This window comes from Balaenoptera acutorostrata, chromosome 4, assembly GCF_949987535.1.
Source record: "Balaenoptera acutorostrata chromosome 4, mBalAcu1.1, whole genome shotgun sequence".
Taxonomy (NCBI): Eukaryota; Metazoa; Chordata; class Mammalia; order Artiodactyla; family Balaenopteridae; genus Balaenoptera; species Balaenoptera acutorostrata.
The window spans coordinates 78,821,858-78,837,151 of record NC_080067.1 but is presented as its reverse complement, the minus strand read 5'-3'; the positions used below and the strand labels follow the sequence as shown (position 1 = coordinate 78,837,151).

Below are 15,294 nucleotides of genomic sequence, written 5' to 3'. Positions count from 1 at the left end.
ACATCCGGGGCCGAGAGGAACCGCGTGAGCTGGGCGTGCGCCCTTGCTTCGTGCCCTCAACCCGCATGGCGGAGCCACGGGCGCGCCACAGGGAGGCCGTGCGAGTCGGGCCGTTCCGGCGCCCGCGCTGAGCCGCGGGGGAGGGGCGGGGGACGCCCGTGCGGCCGGTGCGTCTGCCCTCAGTGAGGCGGGGCGCGTGGCGGACGCCCCCGGGCAGGGGCGGGAGTGGTGGAGGGGCCGGGCGGTAGTCTGTGAAAGGGGCGGTGAGTAACTGCTCCGGTCTCAAGGCGAGGCTTGGCCTCCGGAGCAGAGACGGGGGGAAGTGGCGGCGGCGGCGGCGGCCCTCGGGCCGGCTGGTGAGGTGATGGCGGCGCCGACCCCGGGGGCTGGGGCAGCCTCGGGAGGCGCTGGCTGTAGCGGTGGCGGCGGCGCGGGCGCCGGCGCCGGCTCCGGGGCCGCGGGGGCCGGGGGCCGGCTGCCCAGCCGGGTGCTGGAGTTGGTGTTCTCCTACCTGGAGCTGTCCGAGCTGCGGAGCTGCGCCCTGGTGTGCAAGCACTGGTACCGCTGCCTGCACGGCGATGAGAACAGCGAGGTGTGGCGGAGCCTGTGCGCCCGCAGCTTGGCAGAGGAGGCTCTGCGCACGGACATCCTCTGCAACCTGCCCAGCTACAAGGCCAAGGTGAGGGAGCCCCGCGCCCCGCCGCTGCCCCCAGTCCCGCTTGTCCGGGCCACTCTCAGTGCTTCTCAGCTAAGCTTCTGAGTCAGAAGCCTCGCCTCACCATCCCGCCTTTCCACCGCTCCAGTCAATACCTTACCTTACCTCCCCGCGCCATGAAGATCCTCTTCTCTTTGGGTTGAAGTTCTGCTCCTTAACCCACCCCACTTCCGCGATACACTTTTTGAAGGGCCAGGTGGTTTCCCATCCCTGGTTTCCGTCACTCATTCTACTTTCCACAGTCTTTACCCTTAAAAACAGACCACCTCATTGTTGTAGGTTTCAATACTCTCATCCTATTTTTCTCCCTGCCCTTTATTAAATCACCTCGGCTGCCTTAACATCGGCTTAGTTTCTCAGATCTGTGCTTTCACCGCACCTTTTCCAAGCTCTGATTTATAACCATCTTTTCTTTATTTTTGCCCAAGCACTCTTTAATTCCCTCCACTATATTACAGGCTTATAAATGAGTGTGGTCCAAGGCATCCTGCTGACTTTCAAGATAGAGGCTTTAATAGAACATCCTCCCATCGGCACCACTTAACAGTCATAATACTGCCATGTCCCACTATTATTAGCTACTTCCTTGCCAACTTTTTCGTAGTTCCACCTTGATGTTGTGTCCCTTATGTTCTATTTGTCATCTAACATGCTGATTCCATTTTTGCTGCCTTTTTTCCTCTGCCAGATTCTTATGATTAGTCTTGCCTTCATATGCAAGTGAAAATGTCAAGTAGGAGATAATGGTAGGACTGAGAGGATTCTTCAAGCAATATAAATAAAAGGGCTTAAACTTGGGTTCAGTTTGGATGGAAACAGCTATTCAGAATAGCAGTCACCAAGAGCATATATGAGACAGGATAAAGTCTGACCTAGAATATGGTAAACATAAAAATACATTAACAACTAAAAAGGGAAAACATACCTTTTTAATGCTAGACTGCCAGTGGGGCCAGAATAAGGAGTAAATTTTTTTTCCATGTGAAATAGATGTAAAATGTATTCTTCTGTAATAAAACAGGTTTTAGTTTAATAAGGAATATCGCTTTTTAATATGTCAACTGTCAAGTTGTTTTTCTATTAAATGAAATAATGTTAATTTGCGAGGACAGTATTTGTACATGGCAGATTCTCAATGGATACTAGTTGTAATTCATATAGTAGAGTGCAGAAGATTGCAGTTTTGTCTTACTGTGCCTGATAAACGTGTAGATTTCATGAGTCTTATTTAGTTTTTACTTTTCCATAAAGTTTATTGTTTTTACTTATTTTAAGTTAAGACATTTTTGTAATTGGTCTGTAATAGTCATGTTCACGATTCAAGATTCATATAATAATATGTAATAGATAATGTATTCATGTGAAGAATACATGATTCAAAAGAAGCAAAGTGATGTAAAGCAAAATGTCTTCCTTTTGTCCTTATACCACCGCCATCCAGGTTGGAGGCAACCTATGTTACCTATTTCTTCTGTATCCTTCCAGAGATATTTTAGGTTTCATAAGTTTTTAATACTTTGTGTGCCTTTGTACTACTTGTACTGTAGGTATTATAGACCTGTACTAATCACATGTACATTCAGATGTTGCAGGACTTTTCTTGAATATCTTGAAGATAAAAGATTAATTCAGAAGGAGTCATATAGCCTAGTAAGGAAGTCCTCAGTCTAGTAGAGGAGAAAAAAAATGTATAGAAATAACTAGTGGTTATTAGATAGGAATGGTAGAAATTGTTGCTAACTGTTAGAGATATAAAAATATATATATACTAGAAGTTTACTGAAAGAGATTTACAAGTTGAGTGGATGATTGTAGAAGGTTTGAGGTTGAGATTGTATTTGAGCTGAGTTTTAAAGATGGGGAGAATGTGAACATTTTACTAAGGGGAAGTACCCTGAATAAAAGCAAGGCAATGGAAAGCAGAGGGTTTGTACAGCATATATTTTTATTTAAAAAAATATGAATGCTAGGCACTGTGCTCAGTTTTGCAGATGCGATGGTGAATAAAAACAAATACAGACTCTTATGGATGCCTTGCCATATGGCACTTACAGTCTAGTGGGGGGAAGTGGGTATTAATCAAATAGTCACACAGTTGTAAAATTGCATTTGTGGTAAGTCCTACGAAGGATGGATACATGATGCTCTGAATGTCAGTAATGGAGAATTTGAACTAAGTAGGGAGGTCAGGGAAGGCTTTCTCTGAGGAAATAATGCATGAACTGAGACCTGAATGATAAGGATAAATAGGCCAGAGAGAGAGAAGAGCCTTCCAGGAGGGAACCTAATGAGTATGACGGACAGAAAATAATCAATGTGGCTGGAGCATAGAGAGCAAAAGTGAGGCAGGTTTGAGAAAGATGGAAGAGGTGGACTGGCGCCAAACAAAAGGAAGCCATTTTAAATTGTAAGCAAAAGGGGGTTAGGAGTGTGAGGATTGGTGATGTGATATTTTTCCATTTTTTAGAGGTTATTCAAACTTAAGAATGGAGAACAGGTTGGAGGTGGACCTTAGAAATATGAGTATTAGGAAGTATGTAGTAAAAGAGATGGGGAGAAATTTAGAATAAATTTAGGAAATAAAATCTACAATAGATTTGAAATAGGGGTGAGGAAGAGGGAGGTGCTCAGGATGACTCCTAGGTATCTGGCTTACATGATATAGGGATTACCTGGGCTAGATTTTGGAAGAATAACGAGTTCAGTTTTGGTAGCACAGAGTTTACAGTGTTTTTAAGACATCCCAAGAGTTTTCAGATAGGCATCTGTTACAATTTGTAGCTTAGAGGAAAGGCTAAAGATATAAAATAGTTTAGTTAGATTGAATTGTGATAGGAAATATGATTGTAAAGGTAAGCTGAAACTAGATATATCATGGAGGTCCTTGACATACAGCCTTCAGTCTGTAGTTTGGACTTTGTCTTACAGCTGGAAAACACAGAAATTTGAACAAAGGAGGGATGAAGTAAGAGCTGTGCTTTAGAAAAACCAGTCCATAAGGTGAATTCAGGAAGGCAGGGGTTGGTGCCTATACCAGAGGTACTTAAGACCAGAGCAAGTGTATAGAGCAGAGAAGGGGATGGCTGGGAGAGGAATTGCAAGAAGACAAGTCCACATAGGTGGACAGCTGACTGGGTGAGGTGGGATGAGGAAGAAGAAAGGGTCAAATAGGATTTCCAGGGAGCCTGGGTAACTGAGAAAATGATGAGAACAGGCTTGGGATAGCATAAAACTGGAAAGTATTTGGAGTTGTCAATCTAATTAGGATTTGTCTTCTTTTTAAAAGTTCATGTTTTACATATTACCAAGTAACATCAGTTATTCCAGTTATGCTTGGCATCTAGCTATAATTGTCTAAATTTCAGACTTACATCCTAAACTAGGTCTTAAAGCTGTTTGCTATAATGGAAAATCCAGGTTATGCATGAGACTGTGTAGCAAGAACTATAGATTGTTTTTATTTATTTGTGTATTTTTTTCCATTTTATCTGGTTTTTCACATTATCTATCTCTAAAAGATAAGGACACTTAATCACAATACCATTATTACATCTGAAGTATAAAGAAATTAATGATAATTCCTTAATATAAAAAGTTTGGTGTTCAAATTTCCAAATGTCTCATAAATGTCAAATGTTATATCTTTAATTTTCAGTTTATTTAAGCAAGATCTATATAAAGTTCCCATGACAAACAGTTGATATGTCTCTTAAGGCTATTTTAGTCTACAGATACACCCTCCATCTCTCTCACCTCTTACCCCTGCAGTTTATTTGTTGAAGAAACCAGGTTGTTTACCCTGTAGAGAGGTTCCCTCAATCTGGATTTTGCTGATTTCATTCCCATGGTGTTGCTTAACATGCTTTCTGTCATCTGTATTTCCTATAGAAGTTTGATCAATTTTGGTTAGATTAGATTTTTTTTCAAGATATGTTTTACTAGAATCAAATGGTTGAGGTGTGTACAGCACTTTTAGATGCTTAAAAGTGTGTTATAATAAGAACAGATCGGAAAAAATTTAGGTATACTTCAGGTTTACATCCCGTTTATGAAAATATGGGATACCTGAACCAAGGAGGTTTTTTGTTTTTGTTTTAATCTGTGCTCTGGAGTACAACAATTAAACAGTGAAGTACTTGCTAATGGTAAATAAGAACTAGATGAGGGGACTGGATGCTTGACTTCTCTTTGGGGCTCTTGTGCTAACTACCTGTTGACTTTACGCCTGTGTCCCCATCCCTGAGTTGAAGTAGGTGAACTTTAACGTCTTTCCTAATGCTGAAATTCTGTGATTCTGGAGTTGATTTCTCAGGTTAACTAAAGCAATAGGTCCCAGCCTTCAGCTGCTTTTGGGTAGTTTGAATAAAGAAGGGATTTTCTAAAAAACGTACAAACCAAAACCTATAAATTATTAAAACATGAGAGAATGTTATTATTTGTACAGAGTAGCAATTTTCATATTGTCTTTATTTTGTAAGCTTAAAAAACTGGTGATTACTGAAGGTCAACTATCCTGTCCTGTCAGTGGTAGCTGCTGTTAATGACTATCTCTTCATAAATTTTAGTGATTGAATTTATGCTATCTAGGGGATTATTTGATTTGGTAAAATGAGAGTGGTGATGTCTCAGTGTATGAGTAATACCTAGCAAGGAGGCTGAGTATCTAAGATAGTTTGTGGTTATTAAAATTTTTCATAAACTCTAGAGCTGATATGACTAAGTTCTCCATTTTACTTAAAATACAGTTCTTTTTGGTGGCAGCATTGCCAACACGAAAACTGCATATCTTAACTTTTTAATGTAAAAATATCGAATATAAACAAGAGTATAGAAAATAACCTCCCTATACCCATCACCAAGCTTACCAATGATTAATTCATGGGCAGTCTAGTTTCATGTCTACCCTGCCCACTCTCCCATTCCATTCCTGGATATTTCAAAGCAATTCCCAGATATGTCACCCATAAACATTTCAGTACTATCTCTAAAATATAAGGATTCTTGTGTATATCTTTTGATGTGTTAAGAAGTCTATTTGGAGAAATTACACTGTGGTTTAGAATTTTAGTCAATAGTGAAACAGCTGGCAGTTTTATTTTTAATGTTGCATAATTTATTATGTTAGGATCCCCTGCTGAAACGTGAGCCATTTTTGAGAAATACTTATTGTATTACTTAAAATATGTAACTTTATTGTTTAAAAACATGTAGCCTAAAGTTTGGGTACTTTTTAATGTTTAAGAAAAATCAAATTTCTATTTCTTTTGTCTGCTTTTCATCTTTTCAGATACGTGCTTTCCAGCATGCTTTCAGCACTAACGACTGCTCCAGGAATGTCTACATTAAGAAGAATGGGTTTACTTTACATCGAAACCCCATCGCTCAGAGCACTGATGGTGCAAGGACCAAGATTGGTTTCAGTGAGGGCCGCCATGCATGGGAAGTGTGGTGGGAGGGCCCTCTGGGCACTGTGGCAGTGATCGGAATTGCCACAAAACGAGCCCCCATGCAGTGCCAAGGTTATGTGGCATTGCTGGGCAGTGATGACCAGAGCTGGGGCTGGAATCTAGTGGACAATAATCTACTACATAATGGAGAAGTCAATGGCAGTTTTCCACAATGCAACAATGCACCAAAATATCAGGTGAGGAACTGAGTATCTTCTGAGCCTTTGTTAAGTCATGGCTTAATTTGTTTTAAAGTTACAAAATTTTATATAGCAGCATTATTTGTCTTTTTGGTAACTTTTAAATAAATAGTGTAACTGGCCTTTTTTGGCTACTCTGACAATAATCTTTAGTATCTCAATATTTGTTTCCTAATACATATTCAATCTGAGCAATCTGTCTTTACTCTAAATCAGGTTGGCAAACTTTTTCTATACAGGGCCAGATAGTAAATATTTTAGGCTTTGTTGTCCATACTGTCTCTCACAACTGTTCAACTATGTTGTTATAGCACGAAAGCAACCATGGATTATGTAAATGAATGAGCGTAGCTGTATTCCAGTAAAACCTTATTTATAGACTGCAAGCCGGATTTGGCCCAGGGGCCATAGTTTGCCAACTTGTGCTTTGGATTGGAATCTTTCTTATATCATGCACATCCAAATCTACTTTTTCTGGATACCTCATCCCCTCACCCCCACAAATGCACCTGTGTGCATGTGCATACATACTTACCCTCTGCTACGTATTGATCTGGATTGTATTTAAAGCGTCTGGAGGTGTCAGCAATTTCCATAAACATAGGTGAGTTCAGGCAAACTACTGCATATTTATTTATTTATTTATTTGGCCGCCCCGTGCGGCATGTGGGATCTTAGGTCTCTGATCAGGGATTGAACCTGTGCCCCCTGCAGTGGAAGCATGGAGTCTTACCACTGGTCTGCCAGGGAAGTCTCAAACTACTACATTTAAAAATTCTTTTTTTGAAAATATTTATTTATTTATTTATTTATTTGGCTGCGTCGGGTCTTAGTTGCGGCATGCAGGGTTTTCATCGTGGTGTGCGGGCTTTGTGGCCCCACGGCATGTGAGATCTTAGTTCCCTGACCAGGGATCGAACCTGGGTCCCCTGCATTGGAAGGCAGATTCTTAACCACTGGACCACCAGCAAAGTCCCTAAAAATTCTTAGCCTTAAGCCATACTCACTTGATTCTAGGGTCATAATTATAGTTCCTATTTGTAAAAGCTATATGATTACCATAGATTCAGCAGAGTTTAAAAATTAATAATCTGATAAGAAATTGGAAATTTTAAGGAATTATAGATTGTACATTTCAGAGGAACATGTGGTTTGAAAGCTCTAGCCTCAGTAATGACCTCAAGTCAGGCATAATAAAGTAGAAGAACTAAAATATATCCCATTTCCTGACGTATAAAAGCCTGGAAGGATTTTCTTTCATAGAATCCTTTCCTTACTGTCCTTTCAGGCTCTGCAAATGCCCTAAGGAGAATTGGACTTAATCATCATTGAAGATAAAGACCTATGACTAGCCTTGTGATTTTGTAGTGGAAGTCCTTTATTCTTTGTTTTTCAGAGAACATACTCTGTATGATTTCAGTCCCTTTAAATTTATTGCAGCATGTTTTATTCCCAGCATGTGGTTTACCTTGATAAATGTCTTGTATGCTTGAATATATATTCTGTTGGATGGAATAATCTATTAAGGACAACTAGGTCAAATTGGTTGGTAGTGTTTAAGTCTTCTATCTGCTTTCTGTATTTTCTTTCTACCTGTTATTTCGTTTACTAAGGAGTATTAAAATCTCCAACTATAGTTGCAGATTTATCTATCTCTTCTTCCAGTTTTGTCAGTTTTTGCTTCATGGGTTTTGGAACTGTTGTTAGATGCATATACATTTAAAATTGTTATGTCTACCTACCTGGTTAACTCTTTTATCATTATGAAATGACCTTCTTTGACTCTAGTAATATTCCTTGTCTTTACATCTATTTTGTCTGATATCAATAAAGCCAATCCAACTTTCTTATGCTTACTATTGCAAAGTACCTCTTTTCCCTCATCCTTTTACTTTTAGTCTGTCTTTGTATTTAAAGTGGGTCCCCCACACAACATGTAATTGGACCTTGCTTTTTATCTAACCCAGTCTCTTGATTTGAGTAGTTAGTCCATTTACATTTAATGTAATTGTTGGACTGCTTGATATCATCCTTGTCTCTGTGCCTCTGAAGCTGTGTTCTTTTTTCTCTCTGTTTTTTGGATTCGTTACTTTCAGTTGTTCTATCTTCAAGTTCATAGATTTTTTTTCTTCTTGTCATTTGAACTCTGCTATTGAGCCAGGCTAGTGAATTTTGGTTATTGTGCCCCTCAGTTCTAAAATTTTCATTTTTATAGTTTCCATTTCTCTACTGAGATCTCTATTTGTTCATTTATTAATACTATATTTTTCTTTAATTCTTTGGGTATATTTTATAATAACTACTTTAAGTCTTTGCCAAATCCAGCATCTAAGGCCCACTTGGAGTCTGTTTCTACTGACTGCTTTTTTCTCCATGAGTATGAGTTACACTTTCCTCTTTCTTTTCGTATCCAGTCATTTTTTAATTGAAAACTGGACATGGTAGATAATATATAGTAGTAACTCTGGAATGTTTTGTTTCTTTAGAAGCTGCTTTGTTCTTCTGAAAACTGTAGGTTTTCCTGTTCTAGTAGGCAGTTAACTTGCCTGCACTGAAACTATACAGCAGCTTGTGTCTTTGTTCAGTTTTTTTGGCCTCTAGCTGCTACTTTTTCTGCCTGGTTCCCTGGGGGTTTCCCCTGTGTTTGTGTAATACAGTCATCACATGAGGATTTGGGCAGAGTTTATTTTCAGATTTTGGAGCTCATCCTCTTTGTGGTTTTTTGCTTGCGGAGTTCCTCTAAGTTTCCAGTTGCTCTGCTGTCTCCAAATATTGTCCTCTGACACCTAAAACTGTAAGACTTTCTTTCTGCTCTCTGTGCTATGTGTATGTATGTTGTATGCTCAGTCAAAGGTAAAGCAAACTTGCAAATTTCACTTGGAGTGGTTCTATTTTCTTATTTTCATCTTCTGTAAAATAGGGATAACTCCTAGGATTAATATGAGAATTAAATGAGATAATATAAAATCACTCAACAATACTCATCAGAATATTAGCTTTTATTTCTGATTTTTGCTGTTGTTCGTGTTTTGTTTGTAACAGTAGTGATGATGGTGATTTGGAGGTTCTTAGGTCCATAAAATGGGGTTAATCTGTGAGTTGGGCAGAGGGAGAGAAAAAGTAGATGTTGGTAGTTATTTGTGATAGGAAATACAATGAAGGAAAGTAATGATAGCAGCAGGGGATATCATAATTGGGAAGTATTAAATTATGATTTTTGATTGCAAATGTTAGGACTTTCTGCCTCCAAGTATATAGATGCAACAGCCTTTAATACATGCAAATTATAAGGATAAACATGCTCTTTCTTTGTTTACTTTTCCAAATGGGAAAAGAACTGGGTAATTGTGCTTCCAGTTTAGTTTAACAATCAGTACTGCTATTTTTATAACAAATGGGTGTTTCAGAGTAGTGGACCACAAAGTGATTGTTTAATAAGCCTATTCTGCATCTTTAGAACCTATAGTCAGATTTGGCTATTCATGATTATGTAAGTTCCACATTGTATGTAGAACTGCTTTGTAAATTTTAAAGGTTGTGGAAGTGTTTTATTATAGTAATTTTTTTTTATTGTGGTAAAATATACACAGCAATCTTTATTCTTTTAACTATTTGTAAGTGTATAATTCAGTGGCATTAAATGCATTCACAATGTTGTGTAACCATCATCACTATATATACCCAAAACTTTTTCATCATCCCCAGCATAAACTCTGTGCCCACTGAACGATAACGCCACATTTCTTCCTCCCCCAAGCCTCTGGTAACCTCTATTCAATTTTCTATCTATATGAATTTGAATATTCCAGGTGCTTGATACAAGTGGAATCATATAATATTTGTATTTTTGTGTCTGGCTTATTTCTCTTAACATAATGTTTTCAAGGTCCATTCATGTCATAGCACATATTAAAATTTCATTTCTTTTTAAGGTTGAATAACATTCCATTGTATGTATGTACGATAGTAATTTGAGAAAATTTAGGTAGCCTTTTTTGGTAAAATATGCCAAGTTATAGATTTTAGTGGTAACCTTCTTAAGAAAAGTCTTTAAAAAGAATAAATAAAATCTGGGGACTGTTCAGGAAGAATATTTAAATTTTCAGTATTAAATATAAATCCCACACAAGTCTTAAGTTTTTTTTTTGTTTTTTGTTTTTCTTTAAACATCTTTATTGAAGTATAATTGCTTTACAATGGTGTGTTAGTTTCTGCTTTATAACAAAGTGAATCAGTTATACATATACATATGTTCCCATATCTCTTCCCTCTTGCATCTCCCTCCCTCCCGCCCTCCCTATCCCACCCCTCTAGGTGGTCACAAAGCACAGAGCTGATCTCCCTGTGCTACGTGGTTGCTTCCCACTAGCTATCTATTTTACATTTGGTAGTGGAGATACATAGTCTTAATAATATTTTCAACTTGATTACATCTAGCTGTGCCTTTGATGGGTTTTCTTCTTACCTTCTTTTTTTGATGTCTGTTTGCAGATAGGAGAAAGAATTCGAGTCATCTTGGACATGGAAGATAAGACTTTAGCTTTTGAACGTGGATATGAATTCCTGGGGGTTGCCTTTAGAGGACTTCCAAAGGTCTGCTTATATCCAGCAGTTTCTGCTGTATATGGTAACACAGAAGTGACTTTGGTTTACCTTGGAAAACCTTTGGATGGATGACAGTGGCTTTCTTGGGATGAAAGACAGAGTGGAGGAGATACCTGCTTGTGGAAAGTAGAATCATGAAGTGACAGTGTCATACATGCATGCCCAAGAAACATCCTGAAAAAACACATGATATTGTTAACTGGAGAAGCAACTCTACAGCAGAGATTATCTTAGTGTTTCCTCTTTTCTACTGGGCCAGAAAAATCCTCAGGGTTGCAGTTGGTTGAGTGGGCAGTTGACATATGCATGTTTCAACAGATTTTGTCTCTAAGTTAGTGATGTGATATTTCCAACTTTTAAGGTGAGATCTTAGAGATGGTGTAAAAGGGATAAGATAAGGAACTAGCAAGAGTTTTAAGTAGTGTGTTTGTGAAGAAAGACTGATCCTGTTTTACAACTGCCTGTTTTTTCTCCAGACCCTTTTTTCCAGCCAGCTTGACTATTAGAAAAGTATGAAACTGGTTGGATTTTATTTAATATTTTTAATATATTGAGAAGCATGGTCTGCCTGGACTGCACTTCTCTAACGGTGAGATATAAAATTGTGCAGCTATTTTAAAAGTTGTATATACAATATGTGTGTAAAAAAAAAACTGTAAAAAAAAACCAAAACAGGACAAAGGAGTTGCTTTGTTCTAGTTCAATTTCTTAAAAACCACTACATGGTACAAAATTAGAGTAACATTTAGGGACAGTTTGGTAACTACAAAGAAGAAAATTTTAAGAGGAGATGTGTTGTATTGGTTCATTTTGTATTATATTTGGCTTACAGTTTCCATGCCTATTACAGTCTGATTTATTTTTTTAACCATCAGAATTATTAAACAGATCCTTCAAATCTCCAGGCTAAGATTGAGGGAAGGCAAATCTATTTCTAATCATTCATATATCAATAATAATAATAATGTGCATCTTATAGAATCTGGTTTTATTTTTTGACCTTCCAAGAAAGTGTCTCATAAGAACAGAGAACATTGCCATTTGTTCTTATAGGCCTCAAATATGAAAGCTGTTAGTCACAGACCTTAAGAAAATAATTGATCAATGGTCCTTTTATTTTGTAACTTTATAATGCTGTAGATATTATTTTTAAATTTCATATTGTTTACATCATGCAACAATCTAAGCCTCAAACTCTTCATTGGGGTTGTCAAGAAAATGTTTACTCATCCATCTGAAACAGTGCCAACCTGAACCCAGCTTAAGAATGTTCTTTATCTCATTATAAATAATTGCCCCCATGGGACTTGAAATAAAACACCTTATGCTGGAAACTTCAGGTTGGTGATATTTTGAAGGTTTTATTGTAGAAGAGTTTAACGTTAATTCCTATTCAGAATTTTTGACTAAGAAATCTGATTTCACTAATACTCTTTCAAATTAATAATTCAACGTACATGAGCTGAGATTTTCTTTTGTTAGAAAAGAAACAAACATCTTTCTGTATGAAAGTATAAATTGTATGGTTTCAGATACATCTTTGTGATAAGAATTGACTAAGGCAAGTGGAATCTTTGTATTTTTTAGGTTTTGCTGTATGCATATTTTGTTTTGAATCTGATAAAATTAGGGACAGCAAGCATCTGGCTGGGGTTCTTGGGTTGCTCCTTGCGAGTTAATATTATCAGTACTCCTGTGAAACAAGGGATTTCAGTCATGGACAAAGATTTCATTTTTGCCACCTGAAAGGTTTACAAGTATTTGTTGTATATTTGGTGTGTTGCTTAAAGGTGTAATCTGTTAAAGATCCTTTTTGATACCCACATCAAGGAAGAAACCTCCTAGAAACCATATTTAATACTACAGAGTGAAATTATATGTTAAATGTATTAGAGAACATAGCTGCTACAGAAATTGATTTTTCTTGGTGTGGAACAACTCAATTTGGCAAAGTTTAAAATTTAATTAAAGAAGAGATCTGGTTCAGGATAAAGATCGAACTAGTTAGAAAGCTGTAAGGTCTTTCAAGCACTTGTTTCTTTTTCAGATTGTGATATGGTCGATTCCAAGAGCTTTTGCTCAGAGTTTTGTTTATATCTTCTGTTTTGTCTTATTAGTAAACATTCATTTGTAACAAAGTTTTGAAGGTGCTGAATGGAAAACAGAAACACATGGTTATTGCATATTGAACCTAGAATCAAATAATTGCCTAAATATTTAATAACAAGCCATTCTTGTCTCAAAGACTTAAATTCCTTAATATCCAATTTGCAAATTTTATAAAATGGAGGTTCATATTTAGCATGAGCATCAGGGGAATGAAGAGCCTTCATTTATAACCTGGTAAATTAATTTGTTACTGGAGACCAATAGTAGTTGTACAGAATAATAAGACAAACTGTTACAATGTTTGAGGAAATGGAATCTCTTTTTCATTGGTGCTGAGAGAGCACTTAGGTAGAAGCCAGTTGCCTCTGAATACTGAATATAAATCATCTAAACCAGTGGTTCTCAACCTTGGCTATAGTTTGGAGTCACAGGCATTTTGAAAAATATTGATGCTTGGGTCCCATACCCTAAGATTCTGATGTCGGTCTGGGCTATGACATGATCATAAGGATTTTTAAAACTTCTTAGGTGATTTCAATATGTTGCCAAGGTTGAGAACCACTGATCTAAATTCACCTTAAGTTTTCTTATCTGCAAAAAAAAAAAAAAAAAAAAAAAATCCTTGCTCCCTCCCTTCACTACCTCATAAGGATATTGGGGGTAAAGAAGAAAATAATGGGAAAGTGCTTGTGCTATGGATAAAAAGTGCTATTGAAAGGCAAAGTTATATTTGTTGTATTTCAGCTGAAACTCTGATCAGGAAGAGATGTGTAATTGAATTTGCTCTGTTGACTTGGGAAACCAGGAGCACTCTCTTTGGTTCTTAACTTTAGCAAAGCGTGCAGATGGGTAAGAAAACATTACTATTACTCTTATTCATTCTATGGTCTTCTGTCATACTTGAGATAGGCTGGTTTAATTATCTGGTTTTACACAGGAAAGAAGAAATATTAAGGTTTAAAGTCTGTAATGGTCAATGGCTCACAATTCATTAAAACTTTTCATACAAAGAATTCTGTGGTTAATATATGTCATTTCTTAGTTGCCGTTATTTTTTCATTGTCTGACTTTTGAATATTGAACCATTTATTTCATCTGCTTCATTCTTATTCCTGTAAGTTTGGATATAGATTTGATAAGGCACCTAAAGCAAGTAGGTGTTGCTCAGTTGAATACTTCAAGTCACAGTTCCGTGATTAGGCATCTTCTGTCTTTTAGATATGATTTGACTTGGGAGAGAGAGTTTTGAAAAGAACAGAGCCCTAACCCACATAGTAGGTATTACAATTAACTTTTCATTTATGTCTCCAAACTGCTGTTTATATAGACTGTAATATTTATATTTTTGATCGTCTAAAAAAATGAATGGTTTGATAAGATAGAAACTTGAAATTAAAAGATGGGTATTGAGATTACATTCTAGAAATCAGGACCACCACTTTAAAGCCTTCCTGAAAGGAACAGTTCATACCTAACCCAAATGCTATTCTAATAAAGCATTCCTCAGTTTCTCTAGCTGAATGTAATCTCTCCTTCCTTGAAATTTCCTTGTCTTTCTATTTATCTGTACTTAGCTCATGCTGTATTACTTTATACCCTGTATAAATTTATTTATATTTATTATTTGTTTATGTCTTAGCTCCCCTAAACATCTTAAGAAAGAATCTCTGATGGACTCATCTTTATGCTCATGTTATCAAACCCAATGTAGGAAGAAAAAAAGCTCTGAATTTACAGACGATAGTAACAAAAGATAGATGAGAAAAATTCTTTTTGTATCCTGTCTGAGTGAAGCAAATCTGAGGCTTGTAAGGAAGAAATAGTGACTGTGAATGCATTTTAGCCATTCCCCTTTATTCTTAAATATTGGTAAACTCTGATACTTAGTTCTTGGTATAGATTTCTTATTTGTTTAGAATTAAAATTAGAATTCTGTATATTAATTTTTTGAAATTCTTTTTTGCTTTAGTTTCTTAATAAAAAGTTAAAACAAACATTAATCACCTGTGATTGCTTACATTTAAAACAAGGAATTTTTTTGTATGTTGGTCAGAAAGAAAAATGGTAATACCTTAGTAGCCAAATGTGTTGATGGAATTTACCTATAAATTCCATGCCTTTTAATAATGGAATCCACATTTCCCATGTTTAGAATGGACCATGGCCAGGGAATAGTAATTCACTAGGATCTTGTTTCGCTATCGCCTCCACCCCCAGC

At 37.2% G+C, this 15,294-nt stretch overlaps 1 protein-coding gene across 1 annotated transcript; it reads left to right on the top strand.

Moving 5' to 3' along the window:
* Window positions 1–92: 92 nt before the first annotated feature.
* On the top strand, window positions 93–14,089 carry FBXO45 (F-box protein 45). The gene is made up of 3 exons (XM_057545751.1): window positions 93–679; window positions 6,003–6,359; window positions 10,854–14,089. Exons 1-3 carry the CDS (start codon window positions 365–367, stop codon window positions 11,037–11,039), a joined length of 858 nt encoding a protein of 285 aa, XP_057401734.1. The 5' UTR covers window positions 93–364; the 3' UTR covers window positions 11,040–14,089.
* The last annotated feature ends 1,205 nt before the right edge of the window (window positions 14,090–15,294 follow it).